The sequence below is a fragment of the Adiantum capillus-veneris genome, chromosome 19, assembly GCF_014529385.1.
Source record: "Adiantum capillus-veneris isolate H3 chromosome 19, ASM1452938v2, whole genome shotgun sequence".
Taxonomy (NCBI): domain Eukaryota; kingdom Viridiplantae; phylum Streptophyta; class Polypodiopsida; order Polypodiales; family Pteridaceae; genus Adiantum; species Adiantum capillus-veneris.
The window spans coordinates 145,240,648-145,254,897 of record NC_140949.1 but is presented as its reverse complement, the minus strand read 5'-3'; the positions used below and the strand labels follow the sequence as shown (position 1 = coordinate 145,254,897).

Below are 14,250 nucleotides of genomic sequence, written 5' to 3'. Positions count from 1 at the left end.
AGAGCCTCTCGGCTCTTCCATACCAAAGCTTTGGTGACACAATTTCAACCTTCCCCTTGGCCACCCTGCCTACAATATGCACCTACCATGCTCAAAATGGTCCTCTGTTATTGTAAAAGAGCTCTCTCGGCTCTTCCATACCAAAGCTTGGTAACGCAACTTTAGCCTTGCCGCGGACACCTTCCAATACAATACAAGAACAAATATTAAGTACAATGTTCCCTACGTAGGTATACAACCTAGCTAGTGTTAGGGGCGGTGAGGATGAGGTGTTATAATTCCATTAGCAGAGACAAAGGTTCGAATTTGGCCTGCAACCGTCCTTTTCTAACCCTGGGGTTATGTCCTCCCACGGGGGGGTCATTTTTTTACACGGCGAAATGCAACGGCCTATCACGTTTTCTCTGTCGAGCACCGCACACCATCGCACTAATATTGGTTGATAGTGCAGATCATAAACTCTCGATTGCGCATGGTTCCACACCAAATGATGGAGTACGTTGTGAATGCAATTTGTTCTAATCTCAATCTCAGTGTCCGTCAAGGTCAGACGTTGGACAGCAGCCATCTTGGCCCTCCGTTTGCCGTCTGCAATCATTAGATGTCCACCACATCAGCATGCATAATATTTGTGGGCTACAGCCAATCAACCCACTCTAACTGAGCACACTGAATGCTACGTACTGCAAACACCTCAACGTCCGGAAGGTTAGCGCCTGTAAGCCAATCATAACTGTTCACATCAGCTCACGGAATTGAGGACTGTATCGAGGACTGTATCGTTGGAGTGTTGCAGTGTTGTCTGGTCCCCCTTCCGCCCGACTCTTGATGATGGTCAGGAATGGTTCCCATAATATTGACTCCCACCATGGCTCCTAGCTCTTGCCAATCGCCATGTGGTCTTCAATATTATGAGGAATGGTCATTTAACCCCTTAACCTGGTGGTTTTACCCTACTCTTTTAGTGTTTCAAATGGTCATTTCAAAGCGGAAGGGTGTAATAAGGGGATGCGAATTCTTTTGTATATCTAGCAATACAAGAGACGCAATTCATTTGCCCCCTCAAAATGCCCTACCTAACTTGCAATCGCTGTAGTGCGACTTGTTTATCATTCTCATTGGCACTTTGCAATATCTCAAATCCCAACAAACCATGGAAAGCTCCATCGTTGGAGCCTTGGTATACTTACCAATAAAACCGAGGGCTAGAAGATAAGATTTTCCGGCAAAGCTTGGCAACCTAGCTCATGGGTTAGTTTTTACACACCCCCAATCCTGGAGTGCCATGAGAATGTTAAGAGGTCACCTTCCAAACATTGTCACTCATAATCTTCTAGGTTGTGCAAGGCTCTTAGTCAAGGCTAGGTTACCTACCACTGATATGCAGGGCTTCGATACCTTAGGAGTGCCTATGCACCATAGTCAGATTTTAGCACATATTTTCCTAGCTATCATTTCTTTTTTGTCTTGTCATGGGCTATGTTTGCTTGCAGACCTGTGCTTCTTTGCCTATATAAAGGCAGCTGGCAGCCTCCTGCCATTGGCTTCTTATCTTTTGACAATTTACTGTTCTTGCTAAATTTTCTGATGCTGCCGCAAACATTTTGAGGCAAATACACAGGTCACATGAACTTGGAAGGATGCCCTCATGCCCCATCTGTTCAAGGCCACCGTGCCTCTCAGATATTTCTACTTCTAACTTGGCCTAAGTCAATTCTAACTTGGCCTCAAGTCAATCGCTTTCCGCATGCTTCGTATTCAAGGGTCTTTCCAACAGGAAACTCTCAAATAATGTTGCTTGAGTCCATATACCAACTATGCTTTGACTTCTTCAGACTTCCATGCCGTGCTCCTCATTCTCATGGCTTCTATGCTTTTAGCTTTCTCTTCCATGCCAGCTTCTGCATAAATATTTGCCACGAGAATGTATGCTGACTCATCGCATTCGTCCAACTTTATTGCCTGTTCAAAGGCCCACCCCCCAACATTAACATCTGCCCATCTCAGACAAGCACTCAATAATGCATGCCAAATAGCAGTAGAATCAGAAGATGGCATACCTTGGATCAGCCTTACAGCCTTTTCTAGATGCCCTGCACGACCAAATAGGTCAATCATGCAAATGTAACACTCTAGACTTGGATTCATACCATACTTCTTGCTCATATTCGCAAAAACTGCCTGGCCTTCTTCTACTAGACCGCGGTGACTGCAAACTTTAAGCACACAAGAGCATGTCACTGCATTTGGCAGGATGCCCTCACGCTGCATCAGTTGGAAGCAGTTTAGTGCTTGTTCGGCTTCACCTTCTTGTGCATATCCTGCAATCAATGCACTCCAAGAGACAACATCCCGAGAAGGGAGATCCTCAAGAACCCGTCGAGCTTCTGAGACATGGCCACACTTGGCATACATGTCCACAAGGGCATTACCCAGCACAATATTGTTACGCAACAAACCCTTCCTTGTAGTCTCCTCTTCAATTTGTCTTCCCCTGTTAGTGTCCTTTTTTGTGGCACAAGCTTTCAAGGCGCAAACGTATGTCACTGCATCTGGAAAGATGCCTTCATGCTGCATCTGTTTAAGACAATTAAGTGCCTGCTCAACTTCACCTGCGTGTGCATATCCTGCAATTAGTCCATTCCAACTGACAACATCCCGAGCAGGAAGTTCTTCCAGCACCCGTCGTGCCTCTGAAACATTGCCGCACTTGGCATACATATCCACAAGTGCATTACCTAGTAAAATGTTGTTCCGCAACAACCCCTGCCTGGCAATCTCATCATGAATTTGTTTTCCTCTCTCCGCAGCTCTGGTTGTGGTGCAGGCTTTTAAGGTGCATATATATGTAACTGCATTTGGAAGGATGCCCTCATGTTGCATCTGTTCAAGGCAATTGAATGCTTGCTCAGCTTGACCTTCTTGTGCATATCCTGCAATCAATGCACTCCAAGAGACAACATCCCGAGAAGGAAGTTCCTCCAGCACCTGCCGTGCCTCTGCAATGGCTCCACATTTGGCGTACATATCCACGAGAGCATTGCCCAGGGCACTGTTGTTCTCAATCAACCCCTGCCTTGAAATCTCATTATGCATTTGTTTCCCCTTATCAACATCTCTTGTGGTTGCACAAGCTTTTAATAGACAGATGTACGTCACTGCATTTGGAAGGACACCCTGATGCTTCATCAGCTCAAGACACTCTAAAGCATTTTGGCCTCGCCCCGCCACAGCATATCCACCTATCAATGCAGTCCAGGTAATGACATCTTTGCTCGGATGCGTGTCAAGTAGCATTTTAGCCTTTTCAAGCTCACCACATTTTGCATACATGGTCACCAAAGCATCTGAGCACTTCTTCTCGGGCAAGCCCCTTTTCACAATATCATGGTGTAAGTGGGTGCCCCGCGCCAGGTCTTTCTTTCGTGTACAAGCCCTGAGTGAAGTAACAAAAGAGTCAATTTTGGCAGTGGAAAGAGAAACATGACACGGCTCTGCTAAGAACCCTCGACTTCTGAGCTCTTCATGAACCCAAGATGGATTGCCACAGCTATCCATCCATAAAGGTTCCCCGGAAACTCTGTGCTTGAAGTCTGGGTGCCTTGAACTTGGCTTGCTGTTGCGGGCGTCCCACCATCTCGAGGGATCCCTGAAAAATTCCTTCCACAACAAGTCCATGCCGCAGGAGCTCTTCTGGTCTCCGGTCGCCGATTGCAGCTGCCACGCAGCACAGCCATTTCACTTTGCTAATTACCTGCAGGCCTTTACAAAAGTTGAGTCGGAGTTGACTCAGTAGTGTTCTCAACTTACGACAATTAGGATCGACGGCGAAGGGGCATTGGCGGGAATCTCGGGGCGCCTTTGAGGAGCTCGGATTGGAACCCACGACGTCATGTCCCAATGAATTTTGAAGCATGGGCTAACCACGTCGCCCGCCCGTGCACATGTAAAAGAATTGCCATTTTACACAATAATATAAACGATAAACCTGGACTGGTCTAGAACTAAACCCAGACGGGGCCCTTGGCTAGGTTTTGTTCTTGGCCAGGTTTAGTTTTTACAAGCCATCTACGACGCAGATCACCTCGACGGCCATGCGTGGAGCACCTGTCCATTGATCCCCTCCTCCCCCCCCCCCCCCCCCCCCCCGCCCCCCCCCCTTAAATACGTTGTGTCACTTAGTCATGAGGGTTGGATGTTCCACGTCGCTTCCATGAATACCCTTGATCACAAAAGGATCGGACGGCACATTCTGGACACAGTAATAAACATGTAATTAGTGCACGTTCCATAACAACTTTTCTTGCATGTTTTGGATGTGGTAATTAACACTTAATCACATACACAACAGTGACAGTCCATTATTGTAACAAGTTGCGTTGACTAAGCTTTCATTCATAGGTTGCGTTGACTAAGCTTTTCAAAGTTTCTTAGAGTTGAGTCATACCTGGCAGGAGTGGGGGCACTGGGTTTGGCATATTCCTAAAAATACTTGGTCACACTCCTGCGCCAAAGTTGTTGCCGGGTTTTTAGTATTCCCACTACAATGTATTGAAAAGATAGGGGTTAAGCGAAGGTTGTGTGGATTTGACCTGCGCACCTAGTAGATATGTTGTGTTCACCTTCAACTACCAGTACATCTGCACTTGCGCCTCCTTCTGCAACCTCGTCCCGGATTGTCGGTGCCATCAAACCCAACCAACTGGTAGGTCTTTTATATCTTTAAGTGCTTGACATTGGGTGCAACGATGGGTTAGTGGGAATAAAGTTAATACTACTCTATTTCTTTGGGAACCCCTCGGCGCAACCAGCTCTTAGCATCACCTTAAATATCAGCAGCGGTCTCCCCCGGAAAAGCAAGATTGTTGACAAGGAGAAGCACAAGCTTTTTTTCCCTCATGACAAGGAGAATCAAAGATCTGCAAAATGAGATTGAGCATGGGGCTAAGTTGAAAGAAGACGAACAACATATAAGTAATGTTGATGGTACACATGATAGCATCAAGTGAATATGACAGTCGACATAAAGGCAAAAGTCGCCAAAGATCGCAGTATACATGATCGACATGAGAGAAGTATTCAAGACGAAGAGACCATGACATAGAGGATAAATTTTGAATAGAAGAGGAAACGTAGCGATAAGGATGCAGTGATCAAAGGACTCACAAAGAGCATAGATAGATACAATAGATATGTTGGCAATGATGGCGGTGATGAACGCACAGACCAAGGTACAAGGGATCGAGATGATAGAAACCCTAGCTCTCCAAAAGGACATCAACCACAAGAACTTCAGATGTTCAATGTTTATCGAGATAAGATTTCACATGTCATGGATCATGGTTGCTTTATGTAGCTGGCTTTCGTGATCTAAAGGAAGAGATTGTGCATGTGTCACCAATTGCCACACATATGATTGCTAATACAAAAGATGTTGTGAAGAGAGATAAAGAGGTAAGGCTTAAGGTTGTCTCCATGAGTGGGAATAATATCAACCTTTTCATAAGGGGTGTGGACCAAAAGATAGGGCAAGATCTTCTACTGATCAAAAGAAGTTGATCTTTGGCTGAGAAATCTAATCTTTTTAGTATGAATCAGCCTTGTCACGAAGGGCTTTCTGGGATTGTCATCACACGTGAGGATGAAAATGCCTCTTCGAAGTTCACCTAAGAGATGGAAAGCTAAGCAGCTAATAGCATTAAGGGTCTTGGATGTGAGGGGATTAGCACAATTATGATCTTGATAATCTTGAATCTTGTATAAAAACAAAGGCACTAAAGGGAAGTTTGAAATTGAGCTCAATGAGGATAAATTGTCTTCTTAAGAGGTCAAACAAGGTACTCAATTGATGTGTCACCTCTTAAAATCGAAAGAAATCTAGATGATTCATTTCATTGAGCTTCATTTACACAATCTACTTTGGCCAAAGCAAGGAGAAAGCTATGCAAGTGTTGAAAGATTCCAACCACAATAGCTACCGGGTCCAGAAAAAGAGATGCTCGAGAAGATTTTTTAGCCTTTGTAGCACAAAATGATTGTAATTATCTTGCAAGAAAACTCTTTGTTTACTTCGTAATTATGAAGAATTTGGGACTATGAGCTTTCAACTTGTATTCTATGCTATTTTTGAAGGAAGTCCAGCCCTTGAACATGTGACATTGAGCCAGGTATAAAAGGCAACTTTTGTAAAGTTTTGAACATCATCATAGTTTTTTCCAAGCACTTCAAAACGCTGAAAAAGCACATCGAAAATCTGAATGACAGTGGATGAAGAGAAGGCTATGATTTGGTGTTGTTTGGAGTTGATTTGCTATTGGGGTAAAGGAGTGTATTGTGTTCATACGAGAGATTGACAACCTCTTTGTGTGCCTCCATGCCCTAATCGATTCACTTGCTTCCTAGGATTGACATTATAGTCTTGGGTGCATCTCATCGTGAGATGTGATAGGTGATAATAGTGTAACCCCCAGACATTGGTGCCATTTCTGTAGACATGTAGTAGTGTTAGTGTGTATACGCGCTTCACCAGGGGCACTTTTCTCCCACTGGGTTTTTCCCCCTGGACATCCGGTGTGAAAGGACACCTTATCTCTTAGGGTTTCATATAAGCTTTGTAGCTCTGAGTTTGTATACAATTTTTATTCCAATACAGAGAGACAGACTACAGAGATCTCGTACACAAGCTCTGTGTCTTCTCCTTCTCCATCTTCTTCCTACTCTGAGTTGCTGTCTTCCTTCTGTTTTCTGTTTCATCATCTTCAACAATTGGTATCAGAGCAAGGTGATTTCCAGAGCCTCTACTTGCGTTTTCGCGTCCGCGCGCGCAATCGCAGTTTTCAGGCAGTTTTCGGAAAATTTGTTCGTGGGAGCATCCTCGACGTTCCGGGAGTATTCTGACCAGGTGACCTTGGGTTTTACCCCCCTTTCGAAGCCGTTCGAGCCCTCAGAATTTCGTTCTGAGCAGCGTAGCAAAAGTTACTTTTTCGAGGTGTTTAGATCAAGAGGGTGTGCTTTTTGACAGATTTTCTTCAGGTAAACAGTTCTTTTGGGAAGCAGCTTGTCTTAGCTTTGTGCTGAGATTTTGTGTAGAGTTTTGCTTGGATTGGAGAGGAGATTTGTGAATCTCTTGGAGGTTCTTTTGCTCTCTTGTGTGCATCTACAGTATGGCTCAATCTACGGAGAAAGAGATTTTTGGTGCGTTTACATCCGAAGACAAATTGGATGGTACCAACTATTCTCTTTGGTCTTTTATGGCCAAAAATGTTTTGGTTGGTAAAGGATTGTGGAATTATGTATCTGGAGATGAAGTTCGTCCAGGTAGCATTGTACCTGGCACGCCTGGTCGTGGTGCAGCTGTTGGTGCAGGACCCTCACAAGTCACTGCAGAGCAAAAGAGATGGGATACTAAAGATGCACAGGCTATGGTTGTGATTGCCTTAACCATAAAGAGGACAATCACACCACATATCAGATCTTGCAGAACTTCTGAGGATGCTTGGAACACTCTGCAAGCTATGTTTGGAGGAAGAAACGCTGCCAGAATAGAGTTTTTGAAGAAACAACTTGACAAAATACAGATGGACGAAGGTGACGATATTGTCGAGCATCTTACAAAAATCAGGGATCTTAAAGAGCAATTGCTTAGCATTGATGAAGTGATTCCAGAGAAGGACTTGGTTTCCAAAACACTCAATTCACTACCACCATCTTATTTGACTTTTCAGACTTCTTTGACTCTGTCTTTGCGAGCTAATCCTGACCCTCTTCATTTTGAAGAGTTAGTGGCTTTGCTATTGCAGGAGGATCAATCACGTAAGAACAAGTCTTTACAGGTGGATGGTATGGATCATGCTCTTGTTGTACAGAACAAAAACAGGGGTAAAGAGAGTGCTCATCACTCCAAGTCTGGTGCAGGACAGTCTTCAGAGAAGTCTAAAGTTGATTCCGACAAGTCCAAGAAGAAAGGTAAATGTCACTACTGCAAGAAACCTGGTCACTACATTAGTGAGTGTAAAAAGAGAATTGCTAAAGAAAAGAAGAAAGAGTCAAGTTTGGTTGTTTCAGCTTCTGGTGATTCTTCTACAGCTAAAGAAGAGTCTGCAAACTTTGTGCAGGATTCTTATGCTTTTGTAGTATGTTCAGATTTTTCTGCTTACAGTGTTGACAAGACACAAATGATTTGGTACTTTGATAGTGGTGCATCCAGGCATATTACTTCAAGGAAGGATTTGTTTTGTTCATTGGATGCAGCTCCAGCAGGAAAGAAGGTGACATGTGCAAATAATGCTTCTTATCCAATCAAAGGCGTTGGTAAGATTTTGATTACCATTTCAGATGGTTCAGATTTATGCTTGCCAGATGTCTTATATGTTCCAGGGATCAAGAAGAATTTGTTGTCTGTATCCTCTCTTGCAAAAAATGGTCTTCGGGTTATTTTTGAGGATGACAGATGTGTTGTACGAGATCGAGAGAATGGTTATTCTCTTATCACTACAGGTACGCTGGACAATGGACTATTTGTGCTAGATCGTTATGAAAAGCAGATTCAGGTATGTATTGTAGAAACAAAGACTCGGGCCATGCAGGATGCTGAGTTGTGGCATGCTAGATTTGGGCATGTTAGTTATGGCAGTTTGATGACTTTACAACGTCATAATATGGTGCATGATTTGTCTTTATTGGAGATGCCACCAAGACATGTATGTGAAGGTTGCGTTCTTGGAAAGATGCACAGATTTGCATTTTCGCAGGATGGTTCAGTTAGAGCGACACGAAAGTTGCAGCTTGTACACAGTGATGTATGTGGTCCTATGAGGACGCCATCTATAGGAAACAACCTTTATTTTGTGACCTTCATTGATGACTTTTCCAGGTTTTGTTGGGTGTATCCACTCAAAGCAAAGTCAGATGTGTTTGCAGTTTTTCAACATTATGTCGCCATGGTTGAAAATGAAACAGGTTGCAAAGTACAGACTCTTCGTACCGATCGAGGAGGTGAATACATGTCAGGTGCATTTAAGGATTTTTTGGGAAAGAAAGGCATTAAACACCAATGCACTATGCCATACACACCACAACAGAATGGTGTTGCAGAAAGGAAGAACAGGTCTTTAATGGAGACGGCTAGATGTATGCTCAAGGCTAAGAGTTTGCCTCATAAGCTATGGATGGAGGCAGTTGCTTGTGCAGCACATGTTTTGAACAGGTGTCCTACTCGTGCCTTGAAGACCATTACTGCATATGAAGCTTGGTATGACAAAAAACCTTCAGTCAGTTATCTTCATGTTTTTGGTTGTCTTGCTTATGCTCACATCCCTCAGCAGTTACGTGGAAAGCTTGATGATAAGGCAATCAAATGTATATTTGTGGGGTACAGTAGTGGAAGTAAAGGTTATAGACTTTACAATCCTGCTACAAACAAGATTTTTGAAAGTCGTGATGTAATTTTTGCAGAAACTACTGCTCAACCTATGGTTGCTTTTGATGTACCTCATATGCAGACACATGATGTATTTGAAGGTTTGCTTCCTTCTTTTGTGGAGAATCAAGAATCACAACAGGTTGATAATCTTGATCAATCTTTTGATCAGCATGTGACACCTCATGATGTAGAGGAAATTGTGCGTGAAGAGCAAGAAGTTCTCAGGGAAGAAAGAACCTTGCCTAAATGGGTTCAGAAAACTTTGCAGGATAGCAAGTTGGATGCACCGTTGCCACGAAAAACACGTGCTGGTACTACTTTTGGCAGAGAGCAAGTAGATTTGGCTTGCTTTAGCACTCTTTGTGATGCAGATGAGCCTGATTCATTTGAACAAGCTTTAGAGTGTGTTCAGTGGAAAGATGCTATGCAGCAAGAAATTGATTCTATTCATAAGAATCATACATGGGATCTAGTGGACTTGCCTACAGGCAATACTGCAGATGAAATTGAAGCGTTTAAAGATGCTTTGAGAAAAACCTTTGAGATGTCTAATCTTGGTTTGCTACATTATTACTTGGGTATTCAGTTTGTGCAATCAGAGGATGGCATATACATGTTGCAGGCAAAATATTTGCATAAAATTTTGGACAAGTTTGGTATGCAAAATTGTAAGCCAATCTCTACACCCGTAGAAACTGGATCAAAGTTGAGCATGCATGATGCTGGAGAAACTTTTGATGTACATACTTATGCAGCAGCGGTTGGTTGCTTGATATATTTGGCAGGCAACACTCGTCCAGACATTCAATTTGGGGTTTCACAAGCAAGCAGATTTATGCACAGCCCAGGTATGCATCATTGGCAAGCTGTGAAGCGCATACTTCGTTACCTTTCAGGTACCCCTAATCTTGCCATGTTCTTTCCAAGGGGGGATATGTATGGAAAGCACAGTTCTATGCAGCTTCTTGGTTACAGCGATTCAGATTGGGCTGGTGATTTTAACACACGACATTCCACAAGTGGCAATTGTTTTTTCTTGGTAAATGCATGTATATCTTGGCTAAGCAAGAAGCAACCCACAGTGGCTACATCAACTTGTGAAGCTGAGTACAGGGCAGCTTTCACGGCAACAGTTGATTGTGTATGGATACGCAGGTTATTGGCAGATCTTTGTGAGTGTCAACAGGCACCCACTACCATTTTCACTGACAGTCAGAGCGCTATTGCAGTTGCAAGGAATCCAGTATTTCATGCAAGAACAAAGCACATAGAGGTTCACTACCACTATGTCAGGGAAAGGCTACATGCAGGGGAGATCACACTAACTTACTGTCCTACACAGGATAACATTGCAGATCTATTTACGAAGGCGTTATCACGAGAAAAGTTTGAAGCTTTCCGAAAAGCTTTGGGCTTACTCTCATACACATGATGATCTGCTACCTTGTACGGATTCACACTATCACTACAGGGGGGATTTGTAGACATGTAGTAGTGTTAGTGTGTATACGCGCTTCACCAGGGGCACTTTTCTCCCACTGGGTTTTTCCCCCTGGACATCCGGTGTGAAAGGACACCTTATCTCTTAGGGTTTCATATAAGCTTTGTAGCTCTGAGTTTGTATACAATTTTTATTCCAATACAGAGAGACAGACTACAGAGATCTCGTACACAAGCTCTGTGTCTTCTCCTTCTCCATCTTCTTCCTACTCTGAGTTGCTGTCTTCCTTCTGTTTCCTGTTTCATCATCTTCAACAATTTCTGGGGAATGAGTTCCTAAGCCAGTGTGGACAAATACAAACTGATAGAGTTGCCTGAGTTAGACTAGTTAGATAAGGTAGATTAGGAGTGTAGATTGAGATATCCTTGATCTTTGTGATTCAATTTTGAATTCCAGCCATAAAAGTAGTAAAGAGATAGAATTGAGTATTGTGAGTAAGTGTGAAAGCTTGGTGCGTAGTTTCGTTGGTTGTAAGAACAACTAAACTTGCACTAGGCTAAAAAAAACAAGAAAGTGTGAAATTTTAGAGTTGGTGTAGTGAGTTGTTCTTTATGTTGTTTATAGGCTATTCTCCTTTGTCATAAGAGTAGGGTAAGTAGAAGAGTGTGAAAAGAACACTTATCATTTTGGATGTGGATTGAGTCGAAAGACCATCATTGTGGGTTTGAAGCTCAATGTGGTGAATGTTTGAGAATGGAAACACATTAAAGCAAGTTGTGATTTGAGAGAATAGATTGCATGTACCAGAGTGTGTCTGTGCACATCATCAAACAAAAAGCTCAAAATATTGATCATCGCTCTTTGTGAGAAAAAAATGGTTTTTTTTCATCAAACTGATATGAAGAAAATATGCGCAATTAGACTTGACAAGAGTGTTTGGCTAGTGTCTTTAAGCACTTGTATGAGAGTTGGGGTGCATAAGGAAGCATAGTTTGTGTGCAAGAGTCAAGGGACTTAGTGCCAGTATGAACATCATAGGAATCACTAGTAAGAAGACCAAAAAAAACCACATGACTGTGTGTCGCCATTTCTTTTTCCTCTATCAATGTTAAGGAGAAGGGGTTATACATTCACCCTCTCTTGGCACTATTACATATCGTAGCTGCCTTTGAAAGTCGTGCATACTCCTCCTTTGAGATGATGGTACCAAGTTGAAATGGCCATGTTGTAGGTGTGTTTGTCTTGTGATTGACTTGTTTGTCAACATTCCAAGTGTGTTCAACATTGTGGTTACAAAACCACATCCATTGAAAAAAGTTTTTGCATCATATGTGCACTGTGAACAAAATGATGGTGCGACCAACCTAGGACTTCGACTCTCAATTACATTCATAAACCTTTTTCCTTGTACTCTTCCAAAGAATTTTCTATGACAATTGTGGTTGTCCTCATTGGCAACAATCTCTTGACTCCATGCTATACCCTGGTTGGTGTGAGTTGTTGCCAAGGGTTGACCTCTTCTTTCTTTGCACCCATTCTTTATCACCATATAAAATTGGATCCTAGAAGTTAGTTTCATTATCATTCATTCCATGCAGCACATGAGTCATCGTAGTCTGGGTCGGAGTCAACCATGATTGTTCTCTAATTATTCAATGTGAGGTCTCCCTACCATTACCTCGTGATGAAGATAGCCATATGGAGAAGCCAGGGGAATAGTTTTTCATATCCCACATCGAAAGAATTTGGAAGGTCAGGAGGGGCGGGGGGGGGGGAGGGGACTTTGTTAAATTTTTTCCTAATACTACTGATGGTAGGTTTTAAACAAACATATAATGACATACTTGTAATCAATTAGCTAGACTAGCTTCCACGTGCAAGTAGGCTGCAAATGAAAGATTGGGTGATCCCGCTTCTACTTGCACAATCAAACTTGCAATTAGTGAAAACTGGTAAGTATATTGACACCATTGCATAATGCAATGTACATGTAAATTCTCAAGGCAAGGCCAATGATCACAAGTACCAAGAGGAGCTAAAGGTCTTTCGGCAAAAAGCCTCAAGAGATCTAAAAACAAGGCCAAATGGATGGTCTACATCAACAAATTCTCCCTTCAATCTCTCTCTCTCTCTCTCTCTCTCTCTCTCTCTTTCCAAGTCAAGGCACAAATACCATTGCTTGCTCTTACTTCCCGAGTTTGGATCATGTCCCATTGGCGTTATGGGTATGGAGAGAGTTGCAGAGTACATGTCAAGACTCGGATAAAGTTATAGGGACTTTTGAGGGTGGCACGATCCTTTTAGCACCCCACCAACGGAGAATAATATTTCTAGCGATGAAGAGGAAATTAACCAAAGGTTTCAAGAAATGCCGAACATGGAGTTGGACCGCACTTTTGGTTCTCAAGCAATGTTGAAGTTTTAAAGATTCAAATGCTACTCTGAGTAGAACAAAAAGATTACTTAAAGGAGCTGTTGTGAAAGAAACTTGCCGAGTGTATTCTTGTGCAAAAAATTGTTTGAGAAGTTTAGGCTTCAACAAAATCAAGCAAGAAAGAGAGATATTCTTTGGGATGAAGTGATCTAACCAAAATAGTTTTTTTATGTGCATCAATTGGGACAACAAACAAATACACAAGATATATAGTTTTGAATGAAATTGTATATGGAACATGTTTTGTTTTGCGTGCATCATTTGGGACAACAAACTACTGCTTGTACATAGCACATGATACTCTAGAACTGTCTTTTTCAAAGAATTGGCTAGATGTATTTGTGGCTTACAATGGTGAAAATATTTTGAGCTGTAAGTTTACACAATTACCAGATAGCTTCACAAAGACAGAGGTTTATAATTTTTATGTTGAATCTCTCAAGGAACAGAACATGCCAATTCTTTCTCTTTGCTCATTTTTAAGAATTGAGAGGAAACACTTCTTCCATGTGAAGACTTTCAAAAAAACAAGAATAGGTGTGTGTCAAATTTGTGCAGAATTAAAAGCAAACAAAGGTAAACTTGATCTGGATTTTAAAGCTCAAATATAATTTGTTACGTCATTCTATTCAATAACTAATATTGTTGTTTTGCTTTAAGATCCTATTCCACTTGAACTCAAAATCCATTGAGAATAACAAAGTGCAGAGCGACAAAAGCTAGCAAAGAATAGGAAAAATTGTCTAAAACACAAAGATAGTTACTTGGGATTAGTCATTGATGGGATGGATCATAAGAAGACTTTGGCTACCTCATTTTTTACGTGCTCCAGAAAACCTTAAAGAGGAAAATTTTGTGTAGCTACATATGGTTAGAGCACTTAACTTCAATGGTGTCATGACATCCAAAGTTTCCATCAACTTAGCTAATCTACATCACGATCCAAATCTCATG

General features: G+C 42.2%; 1 protein-coding gene across 1 annotated transcript; it reads right to left on the bottom strand.

The window, feature by feature from the left end:
* Positions 1-1,073: 1,073 nt before the first annotated feature.
* Positions 1,074-3,841, bottom strand: LOC147435022 (pentatricopeptide repeat-containing protein At2g13600-like). Its single transcript, XM_086491378.1, has one exon. The coding sequence runs from the start codon at positions 3,676-3,678 to the stop codon at positions 1,816-1,818; it is 1,863 nt and encodes a 620-aa protein (XP_086347504.1). The 5' UTR covers positions 3,679-3,841; the 3' UTR covers positions 1,074-1,815.
* Positions 3,842-14,250: the final 10,409 nt, after the last annotated feature.